General features: G+C 43.5%; 1 protein-coding gene across 3 annotated transcripts in view; it reads left to right on the top strand.

Moving 5' to 3' along the window:
• Positions 1-9,261: 9,261 nt before the first annotated feature.
• Positions 9,262-27,496, top strand: part of Bdh1 (3-hydroxybutyrate dehydrogenase 1) — a 47,330-nt gene continuing 29,095 nt past the window's right edge. Inside the window, exons 1-2 of one of the 3 annotated variants that reach the window (XM_040270441.2) lie at positions 9,262-9,497; positions 25,422-25,547. In XM_040270441.2, coding sequence (XP_040126375.2) covers positions 25,465-25,547 — 83 coding nt within the window. In that variant the 5' untranslated portion in view covers positions 9,262-9,497; positions 25,422-25,464. Of the gene's footprint in view, positions 9,498-14,287; positions 14,502-25,421; positions 25,548-27,496 lie in introns of those variants that run through there. The other 2 variants (XM_005340961.5, XM_013365538.4) reach the window with 2 other exon arrangements.

Genomic DNA, 27,496 nt, shown 5'->3' with positions numbered 1-27,496 from the left:
TTAAATGTAACTTAAGACATACATTTGTGTCAGCCCTACCAAAAGTTAAGTAAGCTGAAAGCTATAGATGAAAGGTCCTTGTGTTGTTGTAGGGACGGACGAGGAAAGACACCGAAGATAGCAGGAAATAGTTTTTTTTGGCTGCAGCCAGGTTCAGAGGGCAAAGCTTTTGCTGTAATCAATCAATCCCCTGAACCTCAAGTTCAGATAGTTTTAGAATTTTATACCCAGCATGTAAGGGGAGGGGCTCAGAAGTTCAGTCTGTAGAAGTTCACATAAAAGCAGCTTTTTCTTTCACTGTTCTGGGCAAGTTGACCATTCAAAGACAACACCTGAGAAGGGGAGAGCTTGTTCTCCCCTTTCTTTCCTCCCCCTGCCAGCTGTTACCATGGAGCCAGTTGGTAATTTCTCTTATCTTAGAAATGTAGACATCTTGAAGCCCAGCTCAAGGCCAGAGGCCTTGTTTACACATTTCTACAAACTACTATACTGGATATGTTTGTGAAAAACTAGTAAGGGGGTGTCCAGTTCCTAGAGTGCTGATTTCTTCTCAGCCAGTGGCCAAGTAAAACAGAGCAACATGAAAATTGGAAGTTTATCTACATTGAACTCTTTTGTAGAGACTCTTTTGCTGACAGTCCTAAAATTAGCCATGGTGAAGATTTCTGGAGAAGCCCGGTTAAGACTTTTCTGTGGAGAAAGGGGATGCCACTACGTGTGAGAGTGCCTAATAATAATGATCACAAAGGACTCTAGAGTCATAAGTTTGCCTGAGTTAATTTGAGCCTGATCCCACAGACCTACAAATCTTCCTAACCTCATACATTGATAAAATTGATCTGTTTTCCACTGATATGATTACGAGTTACTGTCATCATGGTTTTCAGAGATTGGCTAAAATACTGATTGCTTTTGTGCCAATTGTTTATAAAAAATGTTTTGCTATCTTGTTATTGTTGTCTTAGCATGATCCCTACCCCATGTAATACCTTGTCCAATCATCTGCCATCTGCCACTGTGGACTTCTGAAATGCTCTGATGCTGAATACCCTTAACTGTCCATGTCCCACATGATGGAGAACAAGGACTTTGGTTACTACCCCCAACTTTGTTCTCTTTCAGCAGGAAGCAGCTTGGAGATGTCATCACCCATTTTTCCATAGAATTGGAATGTAGAAATTGGCAGTGGGGAAATGTAACAGTGGTCCACTTTATTATTTGAATATAGCCCCTGCTGCTCTGCCACTGCAACTTATTTTTTAAATGAACATGTTTATTTCTCTTCCTCTCTCCCTGCTCTTCCCTAATCTCAGGTGAAACAGGATTATCTTCCCCATTTTAGGCAGATTTATCTGTCCTTGAGAATACACTCATCATGAATGAAGTAATCCAGATACTTTGGGGATGGTACCAGCAGATCTCAGAAATGACTATCTCCCAAATCAACAAGTGGATTACAATTCCAACAGAGAACACATGGAATGTAGCCTTTGAATCACGTCTTTAAAAATCCCGTTACCCTTGATGGGCAGAATCTCAGCCTCTGGGACAGGAGTCCCCTGTGATTCTCCTTTATTAGCAAAGTAATAAACCTTCTTTTTCCTTTTTCTCAAAACTGTGTCCTTGTTATTGGAATGGAATCAGGGACAAGGACCAAGCTTTCAGCACCACACACACACATACATAACACACACACACACACACACACACACACACACACACACACACACACTGTTCTGAACTTTGATACTTATTTTCTTTCTTTCTTTCTTTCTTTTTGTACCAAAGATTGAACCCAGAGGCACTTAACAACTGAGCCACATCTTCAGCCCTTTTTATATTTTGAGACAGGGTCTTGCTAAGATGCTTAGAACTTCACTAAATTGCTGAAGCTGGCCTCAAACTTGTTATTCCTGTCTTCACCTCCCAAGGTGCTGGGATTACAGGCATGCACCACCATACTCAGGTGACACTTTTTCATACTGCAGTATATCTTTGATGTCTTTGTCTCTTCATACATTTTGTCAACAGTTGGGGTCCAAGGAGGTTCCAGAAGGGAGAAGGGAAACTCTACTCAGCCCTGGCAGGTTCTTCACTTACACCAGAGAGAGGAATTTCAGGATGTGTCAAAAGAAACACAAGGAAAGACTTATTTAGGAAAGCAAGGGGATTTATTCAGGAAAGCAAACAATAGAGCAGGTTATGCAGGCAAAGGGAGTGCAGGTGCTAGAGAAGGAGGATGCTTGGGGATCTCAGCCTGCTTTCTGAGGAAACTCTATAAATGGTGAACATGAGAATTATAAGGGCTGGTGTCAGCCTCAGGAATTTGATTCCTTTGATTGTGGCCTGGTTCTTAGGATCTTCAGGTCAATGTTAATAGACAGCATTTGGACTGTACCCATATCATGGATCTCTAACAATGTTTCTCTCTAGATTACCTTTAATTAGTCTAAAAGCACATCTGGAAGCAAACAAGGTATATAGACACGAGTTAACCTGACTTAGAGTGCTCTAAGATTTATTGGACCTTTTAAGAATTTAGGGCTAGAGAAAAATAGGCCTAGGGGTAGATGAAGGTGGGGTTTTTAGATTTAAAGCTCTAGGGATAGCAGATGTAGTTCAGCAAAGGAGTGCTTGTCTAGCATGCTCAAGGCCCTAGCTCCATCCCCAAGGCACTAAGTGGATTAAAGCTATAGGCTCCCTTTCCATCCTTGTCTCCTTTCTACCTGTCCTACCTCAATTTGATGTCTTTTTGTTGTTGTTGTTGCTCAACAACTGAGCTAATTCCCAGATCTTTATTAATATTTACTTTGAGACAGGGTCTCAAAATTACTGAGGCTAGCCTTGAACTTGTGATCTTCCTGCATTTACTTTTTTTAAAAGCATTTTTCAAAATTTATTATTTAGTTGTAGTCGGACACAATACATTTATTTATTTATTTATTTATGGTGCTGAGTATCGAACCCAGGGCCTCATAGGAGCTAGGCGAGCTCTCTACCACTGAGCCACAATCCCAGCCCCTTCCTGCATATACTTCTTTGGAATCAATTTGCCAAGTTTTCCTCTTTAACCTCCTCAAGCTATACTAAATTCTAGATGAACACGGAGGGGAAAAAAATCCATCTTTTACAATGTTGTTTTTCTATCTAACCTGATACATCTTCTTTAAGTCATCTTTCATGTCTTTCAGTAACAATAGTTTTCTCGATAATTACTCTACATTTTTTGTTCTCTAGATACCTTTATTTTGTTGTTATTGTGATATGTATGTTTTTTTTTACTATTGTATTTTCTTTCTTTTTTTGCAACTTTTTTTATTTTTATTTTTTGCAGTTCTGAGAATCCAACCTAAGGCCTTGCACATGCTAAGCAAGCGCCCTACTGATAGGTCACACACAGATGTGAGCAGAGGGAACTTGAGATTAAGGGGATAATTCTATAAAGTGGGCCTACTATGCTGATCCCTACATGATTTTTTTTTAAAAGCAATTTATCTGTGGGCCTATCCTGTTTTAAGTCAATACAATATGAAACATTCCTCAGCAAACAACCTGTTATCTGCAATAGAAATGCAGACCTGAATGGCTTTTCTCTGATGAATACAAGAACAACACAGGTTACCCTGAAGAAAGGAACTTTTGTGACCTTTAAGCAGATCAGACTTCAAGACTCAGACAGATAGGATAATTAAAAGCAAAGCCTCCCGCCATCCATAAAATCTGTAAGAACAAGTTCCAGTGGGGACCTAGCTGACTCAGCCTTGGATCTTTAGCATGTTATTATGATAAAATCTTCCCTCCATGGGGTAAGACCAAGAGCAGTTTGGACTTGAAATTTTCGTCTGATGCAATCCTGCTGTCAGAAGTTGAGAAGTCAACCTGGGCAGGACTCTCTGGAAACTTCCCTGGGACCCCCAGTAAAACAGAAGGCCAAGAGGTAGACATTGTCCCTCTCCTCTCTGGAGGGACCCACTTTGTCCCTTGAAAGACTCTCCTTTTCCTATCTCTTCTAATAAACTCATGCCTGTTACTATGTATGTGCAACTCACCTGAAACCTTCTGGCATTTCTGCAAGAATCAGTAACTGAGAATATACGCAGTCTTTTAGGCTCCGTGAAAGGCCTTGCTCTGCAACACCCTCACTGAGCTCCATCCTCAGCCCCTGCCACTATATATAGTTCCTGAACAGAAAGGCTATTAATTTTCTCCCCAAACGTGTCTTGTATGCAACCAACTTGCTGAACTCTATTATTCTTTTGATCATTTTATGTAATCATCCCAACTAATCTAGGTTAATAATGAGTATGCCTGCAGCAGTAGCAGTTAAAAGTTTTTAAAATTAATTCTTCATTTCTTTTCTTGCCTTTTGGCCTCACCATTGCATTGTCTGGATGCAGTGTCCATGGTACCCTGGTGGACATGACTTTGGTCACTGCCTTCCAGCTTCATGCCTCCCAACATGGTGAAGCTCTATTATTTTGTGTAGGGGCACATTCCCTGAGGCAGCCTCACATCTTCTCACGCTGCCAGTTCTGCATTTTCTTCAACTTTGGTCAGGGCTGGAAGACTAGGCTGGTCAACTCGGTGGTCTTCTGTTTCCAGCTCACCCCTCCTCCTATGGTACATACCCTCGTGACCTTTCCTTTCCTTGTCTCTTCTCTAATTGACCTACCAGGATCTCATCCTGTGTCCTGTGTCCTTCAACACACTAGATCTAACCTGGAGATTGGAGAGGAAATAGAGTGTTGTGACAGGTAAGACAAATTCCTCCTGCCCTGGAGGCTGGCTTCAGACTCTGGGATAGAGAGCAAGAAGAGCTTCCAGGAACCCAGGCCACATGTGGCCCGCGGGCCAGTCTGTGGAGTCTTAGGATAAACTCTTCCTGCAACTGACCTTGTTTTCATGAGAACATACCAAACTACTCACACCAAATTCTAAATTTCCATGAGGTGAGAAAGCCAATCACTTTTTACAGGTGTTGGAATCACAAGTCCCTTTGAGGACTAGAAACCTTTAGTCCATCTCAGGAAGTCACCAGCTCCAAGGCACTATTAGACAGGATAATCCAAAGATGCTCTGGCTTGCCAGGGCTTCCAAACAAAGACATGCATGGTTTCCTGACCTTAAGCCCACACACATCACCACCCGTAAATATGAGGTGACTTGAGAGCAGAGAGGACACCACTAAGGACAAATTCAGGAGACAACTCCCCAGCCTCAGCCCTTCAGACTCTCTTGGTTTCAACACTCTCTGACGGTCCACTTGGGCTTTTGACTTGGGGTAGGCTTACCTCCTGTTCACAGTGTGTGTCTCTGACTACATCAGAGTCTTCTCAAGTGATTTGCTCTTTTGCAGGACCTGGAGCCCCACATGAGCTGCCCCAACAGTGTGGTCCTTCCTCCAGGCTGGCCTGCAATGCTGGCTACTGAGGTCTGTACCAGGCAGCTGGATGCCCATGTGAGGAGTGAAAAGGAGGTTATTTGAGTGATTGGGAAGCAGAGAAGGGAGGGGAAGGGATGTCAGTAGCTAAAGGAAACAACTCTAAAGAAAATGGCTAATGACAAAGCTGACAGACAATGATGAAAGACAAAGGGGTGATGCTAAAAAACAATCATACTCCCTTTGATTTAACTGAGAATTTCTTTCCCTCTTTTCCCCAATTAACCAGACATCACAGTCTGGGGATGCCTGGAAAAGCCCCATCATTTAAAACATCTCTTCTAAGGACCAGGAATTCTGCCATTTGAAATTTTTTCCTTGGGTCATGAAGACTTTTTGATCTTTGAGATTCTTTTATAAAGTGTTGATATGCATCCAGTGCCCTCTTGAACAAAGACCAAGAAACTTGGATAAAACTTCCATATTCTCATGTCCTGCTGCTCACCCGCCTCCTGCCCCATCCCTAGTACCCAAGACTCACTTGGCTCCCTTGGACCACACCTATTTCCTGACCCTCCGGGCCTTTTCACACCTAAGGAACATAATTTTGCTATTTCCTATGTCTAGGTCACTTATTTTAACCTGTCTAAATTCTACCTCCACCTCACCTAGGAACTATTTCTACCAAAAATATTTAATTTGAATCCATTCATGAGGAAATTATCAGACAAATCGAAATTTGGGGATATTTTACAAAACAATGGTTTGAACTCAGTAAACTATCAATGTCATGAAAGACCCTCCTATACACCCTGGAGGAGTCAGGGTACTGTTTAGATGATAGAAAACCGAAGAGGCATAGTAATTAAGTGCAGTCCTGATCTTTGATTCCCTGTAAAGGGCATTATGTGAACAATTGAAGGAATTTGAATAACATTAATTAAATAATATTGTTATAAAAATTAAATTTCTTGAATATGACAATAGCATCTAATAGTATCATGGTTATGTAGGAGAATTGCCTTGTGAGATATGTGCAGAAACAAATATTTGGAAATGATGAGTCATGTTTACAACTAATTATCTTTCCTTTTTCCCTCAGTACTGGGGATCAATCCAGGGGTATTTTACCACTGAGGTACATCCCCAGCCCTTTTTATTTTTATTCTGAGACAGGGACCCGCTAAGTTTCCCAGGCTAGCCTTGAACTTGTGATCCTCTTGCCTCAGCCTCCTGAGTTGCTAGGATTACAAGTGTGCACCAACACACCTAGTGTCTCCAACTACTTCCAACTGATTTGGCAATACATACATACATATATATTGACATACATACATATATACAAACATGTGTATTTACTGTATATATGTATGTACATATATATTCAGGAGAGAAAGCAAGTATGACAAATTTATAAATTGGTAAATCTTGACTATGGATGTTTGAATGTTCATTATATGCTTCCTTCATTTTTTCTGCAAGTTGAAACTTTTTTTTTCTTTTTTTCCTGTTCATTGCTAGGAAATCAGATCCAGGGTCCTGCATGCGCTAGGCAGCTGCTTTACCACTGACCTATGTCCTCAGCCCCCAATATTTTCCAAATAAAAAGTTGGAAGAAAAATATCCTGCCTATCCTGAATCTTGAGATGCAAGGCAGTCATTAGGTCCATGAAATCTGCTCCTTGGCTCCAACCTGAAGGAATAGTTCTCTCTTCCATCCTTCCAGGGCCCCATCTTGCCTAACTTGTATCACCTGATCCAAGCTGCCTTGGAAAACAGTGAGCTGCTTTTATGCAGCCCCTCCTCCGGCTGTGAGCACCTGGAAGGCAGGAACTACAGAGTCCTCAGGGGTTGGAACTACAGAGACCTCAGGGGTTGGAGAGGGGAAAAGTCTTGCCACGTCCCAGCTTGGCCTGAGATCAATCCTCCTGCCTCTGACCTGTGCTCCAGGTCCAGGGTCAGAGCATTTTCTGCCACTGTTAGGTCCTGACTTACAAAAAAAAAAAAAAAAAAAAAAAAAAAAGGGCGGGGGTGGGGGGAGGGACAATTCCAGAGGAGAGGAATCTGTTTCAATTGGTGTTATTAGGGTCCAGTCAGGAAGCAGACTCCTCTGAGTGGGTGCATTAATCAGACAGAATATCTCCATGGATTCCTATCCAGCCAGCTATCTATTATCTACCTACCTATCTATCTATCTATCCATCTATCCCCAGCACCACAGGTTTTAAGGAGTTGGCTCTTTGTGGAGGTTTGGCAAGTTTAAACTCTACAAGAGAGGCTGACAGGCTAAAGACTCACATAAGAGCTTCAGCTTGAGCCTGAAGATAGCCCACTGGCCAATTTCTCTTTCTAGAGACTTCAGTCTTTTTATACTAAGGCTTTTTTTTCTTTCTTTCTTTTTCTTTTTTTGTTACCTGGGATTAAACCTATGGGTGCTTAACCACTGAGCCACATCCCCAGCCCTTTTATCTATTTTTTAATTTGAGACAGATTCTGGCTAAGTTCTTTAGGGCCTTGCTAAATTGCTGAGGCTGGCTTTAAACTCACGATCCTCCTGCTTCAGCCTCCCACGCTGCTGAGATTACAGGCATGTATCACCATGCCTGGCTTATATTAAGGCCTTTGGTTGATTGGACAAGGCTCACCTACATTGTGTAGGACAATCTGCTTTACTCAAAGTGCATTTATTTAAATGCTACTCTCCTCCAAAAAGGACCCCTTCACAGGAACATCCAGAATGGATACCTGTAGCTTGGTAAAAAATAACCATCACAAGTCCATGCCTCATCAATTTGGCACCTATACATGTCTCCTTAAGTTATCAATGTGTAATCTCCAAATAAAAATAAGAAGGTTCTACTTCGGCTGGGGATGCAGCTCAGTGGTACTAGCATGTTGATGCCTTAGGTTCAATCCCTAGTACTGCAAAATCATCATCATCATCATCATCATCAATTTAAAAATATCCGCCTAACTTGATACAACTATATGGACTACAACTTTTCTCTAGGAGATACAAAGTCTTTAGGTGCTGTTTAAACTCTTCTCCTTGACATTCTGTAACTTATACTCATACTATGATGGAAGTTAAGGAAACTTAAATAATACAAGATGAAGTAAATACATCTTATGTTATATGGTAAAAGAGAAAGAAACAGAAGAAAACAAAGATATTTGCTGTATATATACAAACATTCATAACAAGATAAGGAAGAAATATCCACGACAACCACAGACCTTGCTGCTGTGACTGGTCACATGGTTGTAGCTGGTATTTACTACCTGCTACTACCCATTCTGCACTCCCTTTGTCCTCAGCAAGCATTTCAGCTGTTGTGGTTCTTTACCTGATGAGGTGACCCAAACCATTCCTGAAGAGACTGGTCTGGATTATTCTAATCCTGACTAAATTGGGTTCTTGTAATTTTTCCACTGACTTTAATTACAGGGCATGATAGATGCTAAAAGATGCCCTAAGAACTCTCCTTTGTTTTAGCCACACTCTTCCTTTCTTCCACTATAATATTCAAGGATGTAGTTTTGACCCTGTACCAAGCCTCTTGGCTATTTTGATTTTTTTTCCCTCAGGTCCTGATTCCAGGTCATCCTCAGGGAACTCTAGATTTTTCTCATTATGTTCAGGCCAGTTCCCATCTTAAGTTCTGCCCCATGTACCTGGTGGGTTCAGCCCAAGACAGGGTCAGGAGAGCTGCCCTTTTTTTTTTTTTTTTTTTTAAATCTACCCTTAAGCATGAACATCTATCTTTGACACTGTTTGTCAGAGGATCAAAGTTACAGTTTAAGTTTAAAACAAACAGTAACATAGCTGAACTTTGACTGTTCAATGAGAAACACACACAAACAGCCAGAACTCTTAATATTGTATTTTATCATCAGGTAGCTTTGCTTATCACATGTGGGAGAGAATTTCTCTTCCCAGTTAAAGGCAAGCATTGCAAGAATACACACAAAGCCTGGAAGAGATTTCCAGGGGTGTCTCTTGTACACCATTAACTGAGGACTAAGAGGACCCCAGGGTATCCGACTAGTCGACTGCCTGAAGAGGACCCTGCATGCTGATACTGCCAAAGGAACCTTGCTGTTCCAGCTGACTCAGGTGAGAGAAGGCTGACCCTGACAGTTGTCAGCAAAAGGAAAAGCTTTGAGCCTTGGGTAGGACCTAAGAGAGGGGAGCTTCCTGGGGAGGAGAGAGTAGGCTTTTGGAAAGAGGCCCTGGCAACCCCTAAACAGAAAGGCAACAGCTTTGCAATTTGATTTCCTGTTTGAAAAAAACTAAGGTTCTGTCCTAGTAGCAATAAGCAGAAACAAAAATAGCATGCATTCATTGGGAGGAAAATTGGGAAAAAATGAAATAAAATAAGCATATGAATTCATTCCTTGTTTTAAAAACTAGTCTACTGTAATATATTAAATATTCTTTGAAAAAAAACAAAACTTGAAAATTAGAAAATCAGATCAAAATTTAAGCATGGTAAATGTCAACTCATATCTTTGTCATTCAGTTTATATGGTTAATTAGAACCTATAACTACTTCCATAACTAGTAGAGAGGGTATAAGAAATTAGCAATGATAATTTCTTATGATAATTGTAATCATTGAAAGAAAGTTCCATGTGACAAAGCAATTCCAGCTTCTGTTGGATTGTCAAAGAAACAATGCCCAATTATTTATAAATAATTCTGAATTCCAAATAGCCTTAAAAGCAGGGTTTTTAGGGCTGGGAATATAGATCAGTGGTAAAGCCTGTGTTTAGCATGCATGAGACCCTGGGTTCAATCCAGCATCATAAAAAAAAAAAGACTAAGCTGTGAAAATATATTTCTTTGAATAAATATACATTTCTTCAAAAAAAGAACTTTGGAACAACTGGTGATGTACTTCAAGTGAACTCTTTGGAGTAGGGCAGACTTGGGCAGGATCTGTGTTTGTTGCCCGCTAGTCGTGTTGCTGTGGACAAGTTGTTTGGGATCTTTAGGCCTTGGCTTCCTTAACTGTAAAACTGAAATCTTAGGTTGCTTTCAGGGTTAGATGCAATAATACATAGAAGGCACTTGATACGTGGCTGGTACAGCAGTGATCAGCCATTGTTTGCCAAGTTGTATTACTGAAAACAGGGCCTCCTCACTGGTCTATCACTGGATTCCAAGAACATAGCACAATGCCTGGAATGTAATAAAGGCCTAATCAATGCACACTGAAGGAAGGAAGAAAATTTATAGGTTGTTGTAACTTAGGGAAGAGGTAGGATCAGTTGTTTTTCTCATCTCCTCAACTCCTCATACTTTTTCCTCTTTCAAAGATATCAATGACCTTAAAAGAACTTTGCTTACATTTCTAGACTACTCACCCTGCACACCCACACAAATACACAAGCCATTGTGGCAACTGGGTGTAGTGGCACACACCTGTAATCTCATGACTCTGGAAGGTTGGAATAGGAGGATGGCAATTTAGAGGCCAGCCTCTGCAATTTAGTGAGATGGTGCCTAAAAAAAAAAAAAAAAGGTTGGGGTGGGGGTGGGGGTACTGGGGATAATAAAAACCAATGTGACATAAACAAAAATTCACCTTCATGAAACACATTATTCAAGAGACAGAAATGGGTGGGAAGTCGGGATGTGTGTGCCTGATCCTGTCCCTTTTCCCTTCATGCTCTGCACTTGTTTTTCTTGCCAATTCTCTGCAGGGAAAAGGCAGCCCCTTCAGTTCTCATTCATCTGCAGAATTCAGTATTACAGTCACGTTGAGATCAACTGTCAAGGTCTTTTTCCAACACGCAAGCTTTTGCTTTAGAAACAGCACAGAATAATACACTGGCTTCTTTCCTCCACTATCAATTAGAGAAAAAGCTACTTGATATTTGTAAATATCAGTAGATTAAGGGTTTTTTTCTAGCAAAAAAAAAAAAAAGAAAAGGTGTTTTTTTTTTTTTTAAGAAAATTCATTTGCATCAAAACAAACAGAAACCCTGTGGTATTATGGTTCTCTATCTTCCACAGAACACCTCTTGGGCTCTTTGAGGGTTTGGAGGTGAATGGTTGAGTTCAGGATTTAACCTGCACTGACAGCATTCCATACTCAACCTAAAGGCAGAAAAGAAGGGGACCTATAGGGGGATGGGGCAAGACCAGATGGAAGGAGAGCTAATGATTGACTGACTTGAGCTGGTATTTGAGAAGGATATGAGGTAGGTGGCAATGACAAACTGACCCAGAGGTGGGAGTAAACACCTTCGACCCCTCTGGGCCAGGGCTCTCTGGAGATGCTCTCTTATTGAGATTTTCAGGATGCTCCCCTTCTGTGAAGCCTGTCCTGAGCCCCTGTCAGAATTCAGAGTGCACCTCTATGTGCCTCTCTTTAGGAAACTTGCTGGACTTCTCATGGGTCAATTAGCTTTCACACGGGCTCATCTCACTCTCTGGCAACAGAGACTGTTTCGTTCCTCCCTCCCCCTTGGTAATTTGCAACAGCGCCCTCTGAGTGTGGAGATGAAATGTGCAGAATGCTGAAGAGCTTGTCCTGAGGGCTCCTATCTGGGCAGAGGAGCTGTGTACAGTTCAAAGGAGACAGAACCTTGGCACATGTTGGGTATGGTTAAAATAAGGAGATGATGAAAGTATGGTTCTACAAATCACATGGTTTGTTTCCCAGGAGATTTTTTTTCCCCTACAATGCTTAAAAAGGAGAATAACAAGAGCAAATCTCAAAGGGAATACACTTGATAGACAAAGTACATTAACCACATAGTGATTTCTGATTTCATTTAGAATCCAATTATAAAAGTCCAGTTGCTCAATCAGATGGTGACAGGCCTCTGTGGACATGCATCTAATCAGTTTGAGGTCCTTTCTTAAAAGAGGTTCTCAGGAGAGACTGTGAAGACATGCCAGAGCCCTCCCCAAGAGGGTGGCCCAGGTATTGGTGGGTAAAGTTTCTAAGAATAGCTTGAAGGTTGGATAGAGGGTAGCTCTGCCCCAGGCATCTCTCTCAAATTGTGCCAAAATCTTGCAGGTTTTATCTGGTTTGGAATCTCATGGTTGAGGTCAATAACTCATATATGTGGTCTGATAAGGTGTGACGGAACATTATCACAAGGACGGGGATTACACTCCATGGAAAACCTAAGTCATTCATGTAGGTAATTATGTAAGTGTTGGGAATCATTTCAAAGCTACATAATGAATCACAAGGCATAGAAATAGAAGACTGGGAAGTGTCAAATAAGGAAGGAGGTATCCAGAACAACAATCCAATGGTACATTATTTGAGTGATCTAGTTGGTTAATACTAAGGGCCCCCTGGGCACTATCATTTTAAGAAGTTTATAGAATTTACCTCAGAATTGCTAGGCAGGGTCAGGCATGGTGGTGTATGCGTGTAATCCCAATGACTTGGGAGGCTGAAGCAGGAGGATTGCAAGTTCAAGGCCAGCCTTAGCAATTCAGCAAGATCCTCTGCAACTTAGTGAGACCCTGCCTCAAAATAAACAACAACAAAAGGACTGTGGATGTAGCTCTGGGTTTAATTCTAGCACGTGCGCGCGCGTGCACACACACACACACACACACACACACACACAATGTTGGGCAGAAGAATGGAATAGAGTGGAGTATTTCTCCACCACCCAGCCGCCATTAGTCAAAGATCATCCAGGAAGTGTTAGCTTCCTTGCACTTCCAGGTTTACTCAGGTGTCAAATGGGCAATGGGCTGCTGCAAGGGTCCCTGGTTGCAGTGATAGAGAAGCCCTGAAACAGGGAAATATGAGGTACAACTGAAGCAAACCACTTAAGTTGTCTAATATAACCTCAGGCAGGTCAAATGTCCTTTGTCTCCTATTAACAGAACTATATTTTCACTTAATTCTCAATCCAGAGTTAGGATTTAATGGTTTTCCTAGGTGAAAAGGATTAATGCTTCCTTTAACTGCTCTTCTTCATGCACAATCCTCAAAGTGTAACCTGGTGAGTCAGTACAGATATTTGCTCTTATCATTGTGGCACCGGGTAAAGAGTGACTATTCTGAAACACATCACACTAAAGCAAGTACTCTTAGTCTGTCTGTCCAGAGAATCAACTGCTTCCTCCTTTCAAGACTCTCCTAGTGTTGGAGGCTCTATGTGCCAGGAACTGGGCTTAGAGGAGGAAGGCAACCTCCGCCTTCAAGAAGCTCCTGAGACAGAGCTGACAGAATGTGAAGGCCCCCCCGACCGCCTCCCACACCACCGCCAGGCGCCCCGCCCGGTAGTTCCTCCCTCTAGTTTTCATCTGCCCTGTCCCTCTCCATTCCGCCTGTAATTTACCTAAACATAGCTTTGCTATCAATCTGCCCTTACTTCGCTCCTCAGCCTTTTTCCTGGAAACAGATGTCTTGAGGCACTGGGTTGGAAGGCGAAGTTGATCTGTGACCGATTGCACTCCCATGTCCTATTGTTGAAGAGCTGGGAAGCTTCGCTATATTCTTATTTAGAAACAAATCTTTAAATAAATTGCACCGATCAAGAGAAATTTAAAAGCCAACCAACTATCAACCCTGATAAGCCCTAAAGACGACATACGAAGGATAAGGAAGGCATTTCCTCCTCATCAAGGTTTCCTCGTTTTCTGGAGTTGCACCTTCTTCCCGCCGGCAGCCGTGGGGCTGAAACCTTCCAGCACCCTCCACCGTTCCCCATCTCCCTCTCCAGCGCGGGAAGGTGGTGCTGGTGATTTACACCCGGCTTAGGGTCGAGATGGAGGGAGAGGTAGTGGGTCAACCTCGGGCTGGGTGCCTAGCAATTCCGATCACCCCAAACTGGAGCAGGGCCAGGCCCAGCGACCGAGGATGAAGGAGGCGGCGCGGGAGCGCTCCCCGCCCCTGCGTTGCCCGCCGTCGGGCCCCGCCCGGCGCAGCCCTAACGCACGCACCCAGTGGGTAGACGTACCCCGGTGCCAGAGCTGGAAGCCACAGGAGGGGCCGCGAAGACCGGATTTGAGAAGGAAACGGCGGCAGCGCCCCCACTCGGTTCTCCAGGCCAGGAACGTGAGGTTAAGGCTAGCCCACCAGCCGAGCCCTCCGCAGCCGAGCCCCCAGTCCATTTGGTTTGGGGTAAGAGGAAGGTCTGCATCTCTGTAGCGATGTGCCAGCGCCCTCTGCTCAATTTGGTTTGGCCTTGGTCGGCCACTGAGCCGGTCCGCGGGATGAGGGTGGGGAAGGGACATCTCGTCCTACAGGCCTGCCCTGCGGCCGCGGCGTAACGAGAGTGGGAAGATGGGCCAGTCTCTGCAGACGCATCTCACCCGTCACCTTCCTGGTTTCTCTGTCCGCACCTCAGGGAGCAAGGTCGGGCCTTTATTATTTGGAATATTGTGCCCAGGGCTGAACACGCGGCCCTGCGACCCCCAGGTGAAACCCTCCGGCCTCAAGGTTCCCAGCCGGCGTATTTTACAGAAGGGAACTTGAGTCTTTAAAAGGGAAGGCAGTGGCCCAAGGTCACACCATAGTCAAAGGCCCTGCCAGGATCGAAGCCAGTAGTCCTGCCTTGCATCCTCGAATTCTAGACACTGCTCCCTTCCTGACCCATCTCCCGGATTGCCCGGTGCCAGGGTCCTCCACTAGATTCTGTTCTCGGGGTTTTGGAGAGTGCCTCCTCCCGCTCGCCGCACTCTCTGGAAGGATGCTGGACAGCGGTCAGACCGCGGGTCCAGCTGCTTGAGCTCAAGCCTGGCCAGCGGTTACTGGAAGCCGGATGGGCTGCAGGACTGAGAAAGAAGTGGGACCGGGAAGGTGGAGGCGCTGCGGAGGCAGGTTGGGGATCCCGGGGTGATCTGCCCGGGCTGGGCCGGCAGCCACCGCGGCGCTCGGGTGAGCGGACAGTGGGGCTTTGTCTGGGTGGTGCCTCCCCAACCAATGGGAGCGTGGCTCTGGCCGAGCCCCCTCGGCTCCCCGCCCTCTGGCCGGCAGGAAGGGACCGCGGCGCTGGGATTGGCTGAGCTCCCCCTGGCGCCGAGCGAGGAGGCGCCTGCGCAGCTTGGGTGCCGGGTTTTCAGTGAGTGCTGCAGCGCTCGGGAGACCGCATGGGTCAGGGTTTCCGAATGGGTTCCCGGGAAAGGACCCAGTAGTCTTTGCCTTCCAGCGCGCAGCCGCCTCGGGCTGCATCCTGCGCGGGGAGGCGGCTTTGAACCCTGCGCGTGTTTTTCCAGACAGTCAGCCAAAGCCTGCCCACAGTCAGCTGGTGCAGAGTCACTGTCTAACTGCCGGTTCTCCTTTGAGGGGCCTGCAGGGTCTCTCCGGTCCGGAACCTCTATGATAAGGCAGATGCCCTTCTTTCTATAAGGCCCATCCTACAAGGGCCACGTATACCCCTGGCAGGCTAGGAAGCTGAATTTTGAAATTTGTGTAGCTTTCATAGTCTCCCAATACACATTTACAGAGCATCCATTTTGAGGAGCCATAAGTCAGTAAGTCAACACGTGGCTCCAGTCTCAGTTCAGGGGTAGACTCGTGGTTGAATGGGGGCTTGTGAGTGGTTACGAACAGCAATACCTCTAATATACCCTGACACGGGTGAGTGCTGTTAAAGGGGTGCAGAGACAAGGGAGGGATTGATTTAGTGGATTAGAAAGGCAGCTTGGAGGAGGTGCTATTTGTATGGATTAGGTCTTGGTCAGATGAAGGAAAAGTCAGATTTGGTATAAGGATGAGCAAGACACTGAAACTGGAGATATGATTTAGAGGGGCCAGGTGAGAAGGAAGAGGCTCAGCTTGTGTGCTCTTTTTTGAAGTACAGTAAGCACTTAGGAAAAGAAAGCTCCTTTATATATATATATATATATATATATATATATATATATATATATATATATATATATATATATTTTTTTTTTTTTTTTGTCGTTTTTTACATGTAGGCCAAAAGTGTTGGTAGAGTTTTCTTTCATATCCCACATCCAATCTCAGTAATTGGGAGTATGCTCTTCAAATTAATGCCACACTGGCCCATTCAAATCACCTCCATGGTTCCCATCTGAGCCCACAATCTTTTTTATCCATCTCCAATGAGCACTTGTTAACCTTTCATTGGTGTTGTATAGAGTTCAAGCTGTGTGGCTGTTATGTCATGGCCCTAGATTACTGCCGGAGCAGTAATCTACTAGTAGTATACTGGAGTCCCTGTTACTGCTTTTGTCCATCCTCAATTTACTTTTAACCCAATAAGAGTTATTTATTAAAATGTAAGTCTGATCATGGCACTCCTGCTTAAGACTTTCTTAGTTCATTTAAATAGTATGTGCCTACTGTGCCTAGGTGTTGGGGATAAAACAGTGAACAAAATAGTCAAAATTCTCATTCTCAAAGAGCTTATGTTTTAATGGGACAGAAAGATACAGCAAATAAAGTAGATATTATATGTAGAATGTTATAATATGTTAAGTGCCAAAAATAGGGAAAATGAAAGAGAGGAAGGGGAATAGAAAATGTCAGGATGAGGACTGGGGCTGTAACTCAGTGGCAGAGTGCTTGCCTTGCATGTGTGAGGCACTGGGTTTGATACTCAGCACCACATAAAAATAAATAAAATAGAGGCATAGTGTCCATGTACAACTACAAAAAAAATTGAAAAAGAAAATGTAAAGATGAAGTAAAGAGGGGATTGTTGGAATGGGCAGGGGATGTCTTACTTAGTAAAGGACTAAGTGAGTAAGGAATAAGGGACTAAAGTGAGAGAATGGACCCTATGAATGTCCCCAAAGAATGTCCCAGGTAGAGGGAACAAGTAAGGGCAATGACCCTGAAGTTAGAGATTGCTTGGAAAGTTCCAAGGATAGTAAGAAGGTCGCTGTAACTGAATGAGATATGAGGTCAGAGGCTCATCATCTGATGGACTTAGATCACTCAGGGCTTTGTAGGCAATCTGTATTTTGTCACTTTGACAAAAGTTTGGTGCAGGAGTAACGTAGTATGATGTATATTTAAAGGATTATGCAGGATATGTTGAGTGACCTGGGTGGAGACTTTGGTGAAGTACATTGAAATGCTAGTTGAAATGCTATTGTTATAGTCTGGGCAAGAATTGTTGAAAGTTTACCCTGCTGCTACTAAGTGGTAGCAGAGGATCCTAGATGTATTGAAAAGGTGGGGTCTAGGATATGCTGGTAGCCAAGCTGCAGAGTGTACAAGAAGAGAGAAGTCAAGAACAAGGAGAATTTAGAGGAACAGGTCTGCAAGGTGGTAGCACAAATTCTGTTTGGACAGGTTAAATTTGAGATACCTATTAAACCTTCAAGGGGACAGTTGTATACTTAAGTCTGGAGTTTTGGGAGAGGATGGATTGGAGAAAATATTTGGGATTGGCAGCAGGTAAACTGTATTAAAAGGTATATATGAGCTCTTACCACTCTTTACCCAGAATGGGAATGGAGGCCTGGTCTCATTTGACTTTGGTAGGCTAGCTATCCGTCTAAGTGTGGAGTATGTGTTTGATCTTTCAGTTGTAAACATGGCAAATTTGACAGCTCTGGTAATTCCGTCTTTTGGTGAAAGAAGTGAAGTGGGAGAGGTACATATCCTTTTGTCATTATTAGCTCTGTAGTATGGTACTCTCAGAATATGGGGCAAGATTAAGATTTAATTATAATACTTGGCAGAAAGAAACTACCTTCAATGAGTTTAGCCAATATTGTTTTGGTTGCAAGTAACAGAAGCTTCAAGCTTGCTTTAAAAACATAGGGAATAAAGACAGAGAATGCATTTTAGAATTGGAAGACAGAACAGCAGCTATTGTTATAGTTTTTAAATTTTTTTTTAAAAATTTGTTCTTTTTTATTTGTACATGAAAGGAGAAATGTATTTTGATATATACATACATAAAGTGTAACTTTCCATTCTTGTGGAGTTACACTGGTTGTGTATTCATATATGAACATAGGGAAGTTTTGTTCGACTCATTCTTCTGTCTTTCCTATCCCCATCCTCCATCCCCTACCCCTTCCTTTCATTCCTCTCTGCTAATCCAATGAATTTCTATTCTCTCCCAATCCCCAACGCACCTTATTGTATGTTCACACCCACATATCAGAGAGAATATTCAGCTGCAGGGTTTCTGTTCTCACGACTAAAAGGCTCAGGGGTCACTCTAGTTAAACTGGGCTAACTGGGCTGCACGAAATAACCACACAAGAGACACAAATACCTTTTTCTTTGGGGTGGCTGTGACGGCTCCTCTGACCTTAAGGGTCTGCAGAGAGAGAGAGAGCACACACACACACACACACACACACACACACACACACACACACACAGGCTGACCCCTTTTATTGAGGAGAAGCTATTCAAATGAAGCAAGGGGTCAGGTTTCAGGGGGCTGAGTATCTTCATGATGTCCACTGTCAGCAGGTTGACTGAAACCTGGGTAGGCCACACCCAAGAGAAGGGGACACACTCAAGGCACTTCCATGGAAGATTCTATCCTGAACACGGACCACATTTCTGTGACTGAGCGCCTCAGTAGCCAGCCGGGGAGTGTGACTCAGTCACGTGTAAGGTTGGCCTCCCACATTCAGCCTTTGGATTTTTAGGATTGGCTTATTTCACTTAGAATGATAGTCCCCGGTTTCATCCATTTACCAGTAAATGCCATAATTTCATTCTTCTTTATGGTTGAGTAATACTCCGTTGTGTATATGTACCACATTTTCTTGATCCATTCATCTGTTGAAGGGTATCTAAGTTGGTTCCATAGCTTGTTATTGTAAATTGAATTGAGCTGCTAGAAACATTGATGTGGCCGTGTCACGATAGTATCCTGATTTTAAGTTCTTTGGGTATATGCCAAAGAGTGGTCAAATGCTGGTTTCATTCCAGGTTTTCTGAGGAATCTCCATAGTGCTTTCCAGAGTGGTTGCACCAATTTGCAGTCCCATCAGCAATGTATGAGTGGGCCTTTTCCTCCACATCCTTGTCAACATTGATTGTTACTTGTATTCTTGATAACTGTCATTCTGACTGGAGTGAGATGAAAGTGTAGTTTTAATTTGCATCTAATTGCTAGAGGGTTCTTTTTCTTGTTCTCTTCACCTCCTTCTCTGCTTCTTTCTACACACATGTGTTCTCTCTCTCTCTCTCTTTCTGTCTCCCTCCTGGCCTCTCCCTGGCTAGTGAGGTAGTGTAGCTGCCTCTTCCAGCCCACAGAGACTGATTTGCGTCTTTCACAGTGACAGGGGACAGAGTGATGGGTTCACCTTGAGTTTAGTATCTCTTGATGGCCAAGGTCCTCCATGGTCAAGGGGCGAGTCTCACTGCCCAACTATAGCTGCAGAGGCTGATGCTATGGATGAAGGGCAGAACTGAAGGGAAGGGGATTAACTAAGCAGAACAGATGCCAACTGCAGTGACTAGTATAGACAGTGTGATATGTCACCTGAGAAGTGGCTGTTACCCAAATCTATTCTGCAACCTGAGTGTCTTTCAGACTAATCAAGGTATGCCTTTGCAGAACTGGGCTATACACTTAAACATTTAGTTTTTACTGAAGTCACCATGAAATAAGCTACATGATTGTCATCTCTACCTTTATGATAAAATGGTGGTGAGAAAACTGAATACTGTATTTGAAAGGAAATTGAGGAACCGGAGACGGGAGCTAGAAATGAAAGATGGAGAGCGGGGTTGGGTTGGTATGAGGGAGTGGTGAGCCTTTCTCAGAAACGCCCTTGGGCTGGAAAGTGAAATTTTTCTTAAAATGGTGGCTGTCACTTAAGATGGCCATCCAGATGCTAAGTAAGGACCTTACAGTAACATTTGATGTTTCTATATAATTCTTTTAGATTTTTCTTCCAGAATGATTATCTCTCAAAGGAATGTTATGCATTTTTTTTGTTTGTACTGGAGCTCAGACCCAGGGTTGCTCTACCACTGAGCTATGTGTCCAGTCCTTTTTATTTTTTATTTTGACACAGAGTTTCACTAAATTGCTGAGGCTGGCCTTTAATTTTTGATCCTCCTGCCTCAGCCTCCTAAGTGGCTGGGATTATAGGCATGCGCCACTGCACCTGGTGGTATGTGTCTTTTGAATGATGGCTTTAAAACTTATCAGGTTCCCTTTTGCTTTACCTCAAAGAAACTCTCATTAGCTGTGTAGTTAGCATACTGAACTGAGCCGGAGCTTTTAAAAGCAACACCGTACTAAATAACCAGAAGGGAAATGCCCAGAGGCTGATATATATCTATCTGGTTGGGATCTCTGAACTCAATCAAATGCCTAGTTTCCAGGCAGTTAACAAAGGTGATGTGGCAGTTTAAGATGTAGGTGCAAACCGAACTGAGTTCAAGCATAATGGAGCTGCCTTATTATGTTGCCTCTTACAACACTAGGCTGGGCTGGGGGTGCAGCTCAGTGGCAGAGCACATGCTTAGCTAAACATACAAGGTCCTGAGTTCTATCCCAGCACCAAAACTTAATTAATTAATTAATTAAAATAATAGGCTCAAGCAACTAATAAAAGTGAAAAAATAAATAAAACACTAGAATGGCCAAACAAGAGCCAAGTAGAACATGCTGGAGGCAGCTGTCATTGTCAGACTTCCAATCTGACATTGAAGTTCATCGTCTTAAGCTCATCCCTGTGTGGGATGTTTCCCTGCCTACACCCAGCTTGCCCTCCTCTGTGGGACAGGGCCTTCGCCTCCCACTTGGTGGTGCCAAGGGCCCATCTAGGCTTCCTGTTCTCCTCTCTGCCAAAGGCTTGCCTCCTGTGTCCTGGTTTCCTGCAGATGTCCTGTCTCTTCTGTCTCCGTAAGGGAGATCCTCCACTGACCCACAGGAAAGCAGCCAGCTGTGTCCTCTGCCAGAATGTGACATAGTGAGCCCAGTGCCAAGACAAGAGCGCACACATACTTATAGCTGCTTATAGCTGCCTCCCCTTGCAGCTAGATCACATGTACCCCCTCCACGGCGGCTAACTGCATTCTTTTCCAGTGCAAGGGGACAGAATGAAGGGCTCATCCTGGGTTTTCCTTGGGTTAGGCATTGACCTTGAAGAGGGGATGCCCTTGAAAGGAGACAGTTCCTAGCACTGGAAACATTTTTCTGAGATTACAGATTTTCTGAGATTACATTTATTCTGTGACAGTATTTTATGAATGTGGTCCTTGGAGCTAAATCTTTCATCCAGTCTGTATGGAGCAGCTACTTACTTGAGTTTCAAGGCTAAGGAGATTGTCCTCCACTCCTATGAGGACTGTGCCTTTCTCCTTGTACCCACCTCCACATTTCTGTTGTGTTTCCAAACCAAAAGACAAGTAGGTAGCTTTTCAAGTTTGAGAACTTATTATTCTTTTACAAAGACTAAAGCCCAGCACAAAACATCAAGATGACAAACAAACAACAATGGCTGAGTCCTTGGGTATAACAGTGGCTATAGCAGCATGGCTATAGCAAGGTGTTTCAGAAACTTAAAAAAGAAGAGGTTGGGGTGCGGAAGCTCTGTGGTAGAGCATGTGCTCAGCATGTGCAAAGCCCTGGGTTCAGCGTGTGCATACCCCATACCCCCCCTACACACACACACACACACACACACACACACACACACACACACACACACACAAGGAAGAAAAAGAAAAGAAAAAAAATCTAAACTTCTACCATTCCTCATATAAGAGACTACTTTGCAAATAGTGTGTTACTCAAGAGACTGAGTTTTTATGCACTTCAGGAAAACAAAATTGAAAGCAGTCCTCTATTTGGATATTATATTGAGGTATTTTTTGCCACAGGCATTGAGCCAAAGGGATGGAAAGGACTCTAATTTATAGACAAACTGCATTTGACATCACCCTGAGGGGGTAACCCCAACTTTTGGTTCTGGTGGGAGGAGATAGGGATGTATATGCTTAACCAGCTGGTCAGTATGTGGCACCTAGGTAAAGAATTGGAGCAAGCCAGGTGTAGTGGTGAATGCTTATACTCAGGAGGCCAAGGCAGGAGGATCACAAGTTCAAGGCCAGGCTAGGCAACTTAGCAAGACTCTGTCTCAAAATAAAAAGTGGGTCAGGGTGGGGATGTAGCTCAGTAGTAGAGCAGTTGCCTAGTAGGTGCAAAGCCCTGGGTTTAATCCCCAGCATCAAAAACAAACAAACAAAAAAGTCAGAGTCAACCCAGGCCTGGGCTTCCCACAAAGGACCAGTATCATGCCTATTCTGCTCCCGCCTGCAAGGTACTTACCATGAGAACGTCAGTTTGGGTCAAAGGCTGAATTTCTAACCCCAGAGTGCCCTGGAAGACTCTCCCCAGAGGCTCCCAAGTGTCTCCTTTGTTCCCTGCTTGTTTGGGGCACTAAGGATTCAGTGGTGAGCAAGATGGGCAAGGCTCCTGTCTCACTGAGCTTATGACCTAGTAGGGGAAGCTAAAGTTAAATAAGCAAGATAATTTTTGGATTAAAACAGATGCTACAAAGAGTGATCTTGCAGAAAGCCGTGTGTGTGTTTCACAGGTGGATAATTTGGCAGGGGTCTTAGTCTGTTTTCTGTTGTATCACAAAATACCCAAGACTGAGTAATTTATGAAGAAAAGGGTCCACTTTGGCTTAGAGTTGTGGAGGCTGGGAAGTCCAAGGTGTTTGCTCAGTTTCTGAGAAGGGCTTTGTGCTCCTTTGTAGCTTGACAGAAAAAGCGGAGGTCAATCAGGCATGTGTTGAAGAGTAAAAATATGAGGGGTTTAGAACAACCAACTCTTACAGTAACTTACAGCAACAGAGACTAATGCTGTTCCAAGAGAGAACTCACTCAGAGAGGCATTAATCCCTCTGAACAACCTGATCACCTCTTAAAGGACCCATCTCCCAGCACCACCACAATGGCAATCAAGTATCAAAGGGGGAAAACAAAGCAAAAACAAGTTTCAACATGAGTTTTGAAGGGGACAAACCATATTCAAGCAGGAAGTCAAAGATAGCCACACTGAAGCCATTTAGAAAGAGTCTATGCAGGAAAGAGCTGGCACAGGTGAGCGTTGGCTGCAGTATGGTGAGCAAAGCAGAGGGAGGCTGGGCAAGGTTAGGAAAGGAGCTAGAGGTCAGCACCAACAGGTATGGGAAGGAGACTCTCAGCAAGGGAGGAACACAGTCACTCTGGTGTTAAAAATATATCTCTGGCTGCAGTGCTCAGAGTGGAGTGTGGTGAGTAGGGGAGGAGGAGAAGCAAGAGTCCATTGCACAGTTTAGGAGAGATCCATCAAGGAGACCCCGGCTTGTTTTCTTTTCCTAAGGATTAAACACATCGAACACCTTCACCTGCCTCCTACAGGGAGCTTGCTGTGGTGGTTAGTTAACTTATTACTGACTACTATGGTTTGGTATGGTCTGAATGTGAACCCTAGGGTTCATGTGTTGAAATTTAATCCCCATTGTGAGATATTAATAGGGTGAACATTTAATCCATCCATGCTGTTTAGAGGTAGAGCTATGGGAGGTGATTAGGATTAAACAAGTTCATCATGATTGAATCGTGGTGGCTTTATAAGAAGCGAGAGAAGAGAAAGACCAGAACACACACACACACACACACACACACACACACACTCACACATATCTATTGCCATGTAATGTTCTGACCTATTTTGTGACTGACAGCAAGAAGGCCATTATCAGATGTGGCCACATGTCCTTGGACTGGATCCATAAGCCAAAATAAACCTCTTTTATTTATAAATCACCCAATCTCAGATATTTCATTATAGTAACAGAAAAAGAACGGATGTACTGACCTGTTGCCCTAGGTTATCAGTTAGGTTTGGGCTGGACTGGGGAGGTGCTGCTTCCTAGGCAGTGCCTTATTATAAGTAAGTATAGTATAACAAACTACAGCCAGGCATACAGAAGTGAGGCTAGAACTTATTGACCTTGAAAAGAGCAACAGCTCCTTCAGGCCCTGGTTGCCTTGTTAACCTCCCTCCCAAGCTCCCCTTCCCTCTCCTCTGTCAGAAGGAACCAGTGGTAAACTGAACAGGAAGGCAACTAGTGTGCCTCCTGATCAACAGTTAATAATGCACAACTAGTCAAGGTGCTAAGTAGCCTTAAAGTGACACTAAATGATATGACTTTGTTGCAATAGTTTGATTTAACATTGAATGGAAGAGATGGGGAAGTTTGTATATGTGTGTGTTTTGTTTGTTTCTGTTTTTCTGTATTACTGGGGATTGAACCCAGGGCCTGGTGCATGCCAAGCACACACTGTACTACTGACGACACCCCAGCCCTTTTCATTTGATTTTGAGACAGGGTCTTGCTAAGTTGCCCAGGCTGGCCTCAAATTTGTGAACCTCTTGCCTCAAATTTGTGATCCTCTTGCCTCAGATTGCCCGTAGCTGGGATTGCAGGTTTGCACTACTGTTCCCAGTGTGTATATGTTTTAATATAAAGAGTCTGTCATTTTGTAGCTTCAGACTCCTTGATATAATGAATTTCTGATGATTTAGACTCAGAGCCAGATCCCCATATTAGCTGGGGTGGGGAGGGAGGTGGAGAGCTGAGCTCAATGGTAAGTGGTGTGGGGCTGCAAAAGCTGCAGTAGAGGCACATGGGTACATTGGAAGTGAAGCCTGATGTCCTGGTCACCACAGATGGATGTTTTACTAGGTGTCAGAAACCTGGACAAGGGAACAGGCTTCACTGAGTCAGCATCCCCAAGGCACTAGTCCCTGACTCTACCAGTGGTTGCTGATGACCTGATTTGAGGGTCATTAGCTGGTCCAACCTCTTCAAGTTACAAGTGGGTGATTACTCATTCAGGGCTTCCCAGTGGGTTGGTGGCACAGCCAGAGCCAGATCCCAGGTTTCCAGACCCCCTGGCTCCTGACATGCCATCACTTGAGGCTGTAGCTTGAGAGGGAGATGGAGGAGGGGCCTGACTGGTACCAGGACTGGGCCTGGGTCAGATAGACCCAGCCCTGTTTGAGTTTAACAACCTGGAAATAAAATAAAACAGCCTTTCCTGCTTAAACCCCCAATGCTGTGAGGATGCTGAAGGTGTGTCTTGTGTTTCAGAACCACAGGAAGGAAGCAGACCATTGTATCACTTGTTGCCACCATGCTGGCTGCCCGCCTCTCCAGAACCCTGTCACAGCTCCCAGGAAAGACTCTAAGTGTCTATGATGGAGAACATGGAACAAGGTAAGCAACGAAGGGTGGAGTGACCTTGAGGGTCACGCTTTCCCCATCTGGGTGATGCTGGTGGTGATGAGTCCCGCTCTCAGCGATGTCTCCGTGCCAGCTCCCAGCAAAGGAAATCAAGAGGTGTTCTCAGAGGACAACGATTCCCAGGCTCACAGGGCAAAGAATAGCTCTCATAATGCTCTCTGAAACCATTTTTTCTTTGAAATAACCTTAGAATTATACAAAAGTTGCAAAAAATATTATAAAAGCTCCCAAATTCCCTTCACATAACTTTCTTTAAGGAAATAAACCATATTACAATGATCAAAATGAGGAAATTGCCATTGATACAATACTATTAGTTACAGAATGTTTTCAAATTTTACCAGAAAGGGCCAACTAATAGATCTTTTTCTGGTCTCAGAATACATCCCAGAATCCCATATTGCATTAAGTTGTCATGTCTCATTGGTCTCTTCCTATTGTGGCAGTTCCTTGGTCTTTTTCGTTCAGGACCTAAGCACTCTAGAAGACTATCAGTCTGTAGAATCTCTCTCAGTCTGGGTTTGCATATTACCTTGTGTTTAGATTCAGATATGCATGGTTAGCAAGGAGCCTGCAGAAGGAGGTGTACCTTTCTCAGCACATCACATTGGAGGCACACAGTATTCATGTGGCTCATTTCTTTTGTCTTTTTAAAAATTTTACACATAAAGTCAGTTTATTAAAATGTCCAGAGACTTCACTGAACTGTTGGTGTGATTTAAAAGAAGTATTAAATAAGTGAAGGGTTTTTTTTGTTGTTGTTGCTTTTGTTTTGGAGACATGTTGCCCTGGATGATCTTGAACTCCTAGGCTCAAGTGATCCTCCTGTCTTGGGTTCCTGATTGCTCGGATTGTAGGCATGTGCCACCATTCCCTGCTGAATCGTCTTAGAGAACTTCTGGAATTGCCTTCTTCCAGGGAATTCAGTGGGCTCAGCTGCATTTTCCTCTTTTGCAGCCTGAGAAAGGAAAAAATAAGCGATACCTTTCTGTTATATTTGAGGAAAGTGAGACTGGATGTCAGGTTAAATTCAAAGTCCCAGTAGCTAGAAAGCTGAGTGTCTTTAGAAGCACATATATATAGAGGCTTTCTGCAGAATCTTTTTTTGTGTGTGTGTGGTGCTAAGGATTGAATCTAGGGCCTCAGGCATGCTAGGCAAGCACTCTCCCACTGAGCCATATCTCCAGCACATCTTGCAGCATTTTCTTAAAAAACATTTGCCTGAGATCCAGAGCAGAGATTCAGCTTGGAGATGGGCTTCAGCTACTAGAGGTCACTCTGAACCGGGAACCGTTGCATTTGAGAGAGCACAGAACCTTGTTCCATTAAAGGACTTTTTCAAAAGATGATTTTCTGCATTATTATTATTATTTTGTTTTTTGATATCCAGAATTGAATCCAGGGGGGCTTAACCATTGAGCCACATCCCCAGCCCTTTTTATTTTTTATTTATTTATTTTTTACAATATCTTTATTTTGTTTATTTATTTTTATGTGGTGCTGAGGATCAAACCCAGTGCCTCACACACGTGCAAGGCAGCCGCTCTGCCACTGAGCTACAGCCCTAGCCTTATTTTTTATTTTTGCCAAATTACTTAGGGCCTCACTTGTGATCCTTCTCCCTTAGCCTCCCAAGTCACTGGGATTCAGAAATGTGCCACTGTGTCCAACTTCAATTTTTTTTTTCCAAGTGATTCATAAAAAAAAAAATGGCAAAATCTGTCTCACAGGTTGTTTTTAGAGATTTCTAGTAATTGTTTTGTATAGAAGATAAAATAATCCCAAAGGACATTAAAATACTTTTACAAAGGTTTTGATCTCATAGGAAAGTTAATTAAGCTTCTTGTTCATTTGAAGGGAGAGAAAAGCTGTCACAGGGTCATTCTGAATCTTCTGGGTGGATTGAAAAGTAACCTAGTTAG

The sequence above is a fragment of the Ictidomys tridecemlineatus genome, chromosome 3 (assembly GCF_052094955.1).
Source record: "Ictidomys tridecemlineatus isolate mIctTri1 chromosome 3, mIctTri1.hap1, whole genome shotgun sequence".
NCBI lineage: Eukaryota > Metazoa > Chordata > Mammalia > Rodentia > Sciuridae > Ictidomys > Ictidomys tridecemlineatus.
Note: the sequence above shows the minus strand (reverse complement) of the source record. Positions and strands in the feature narration are given on the sequence as shown.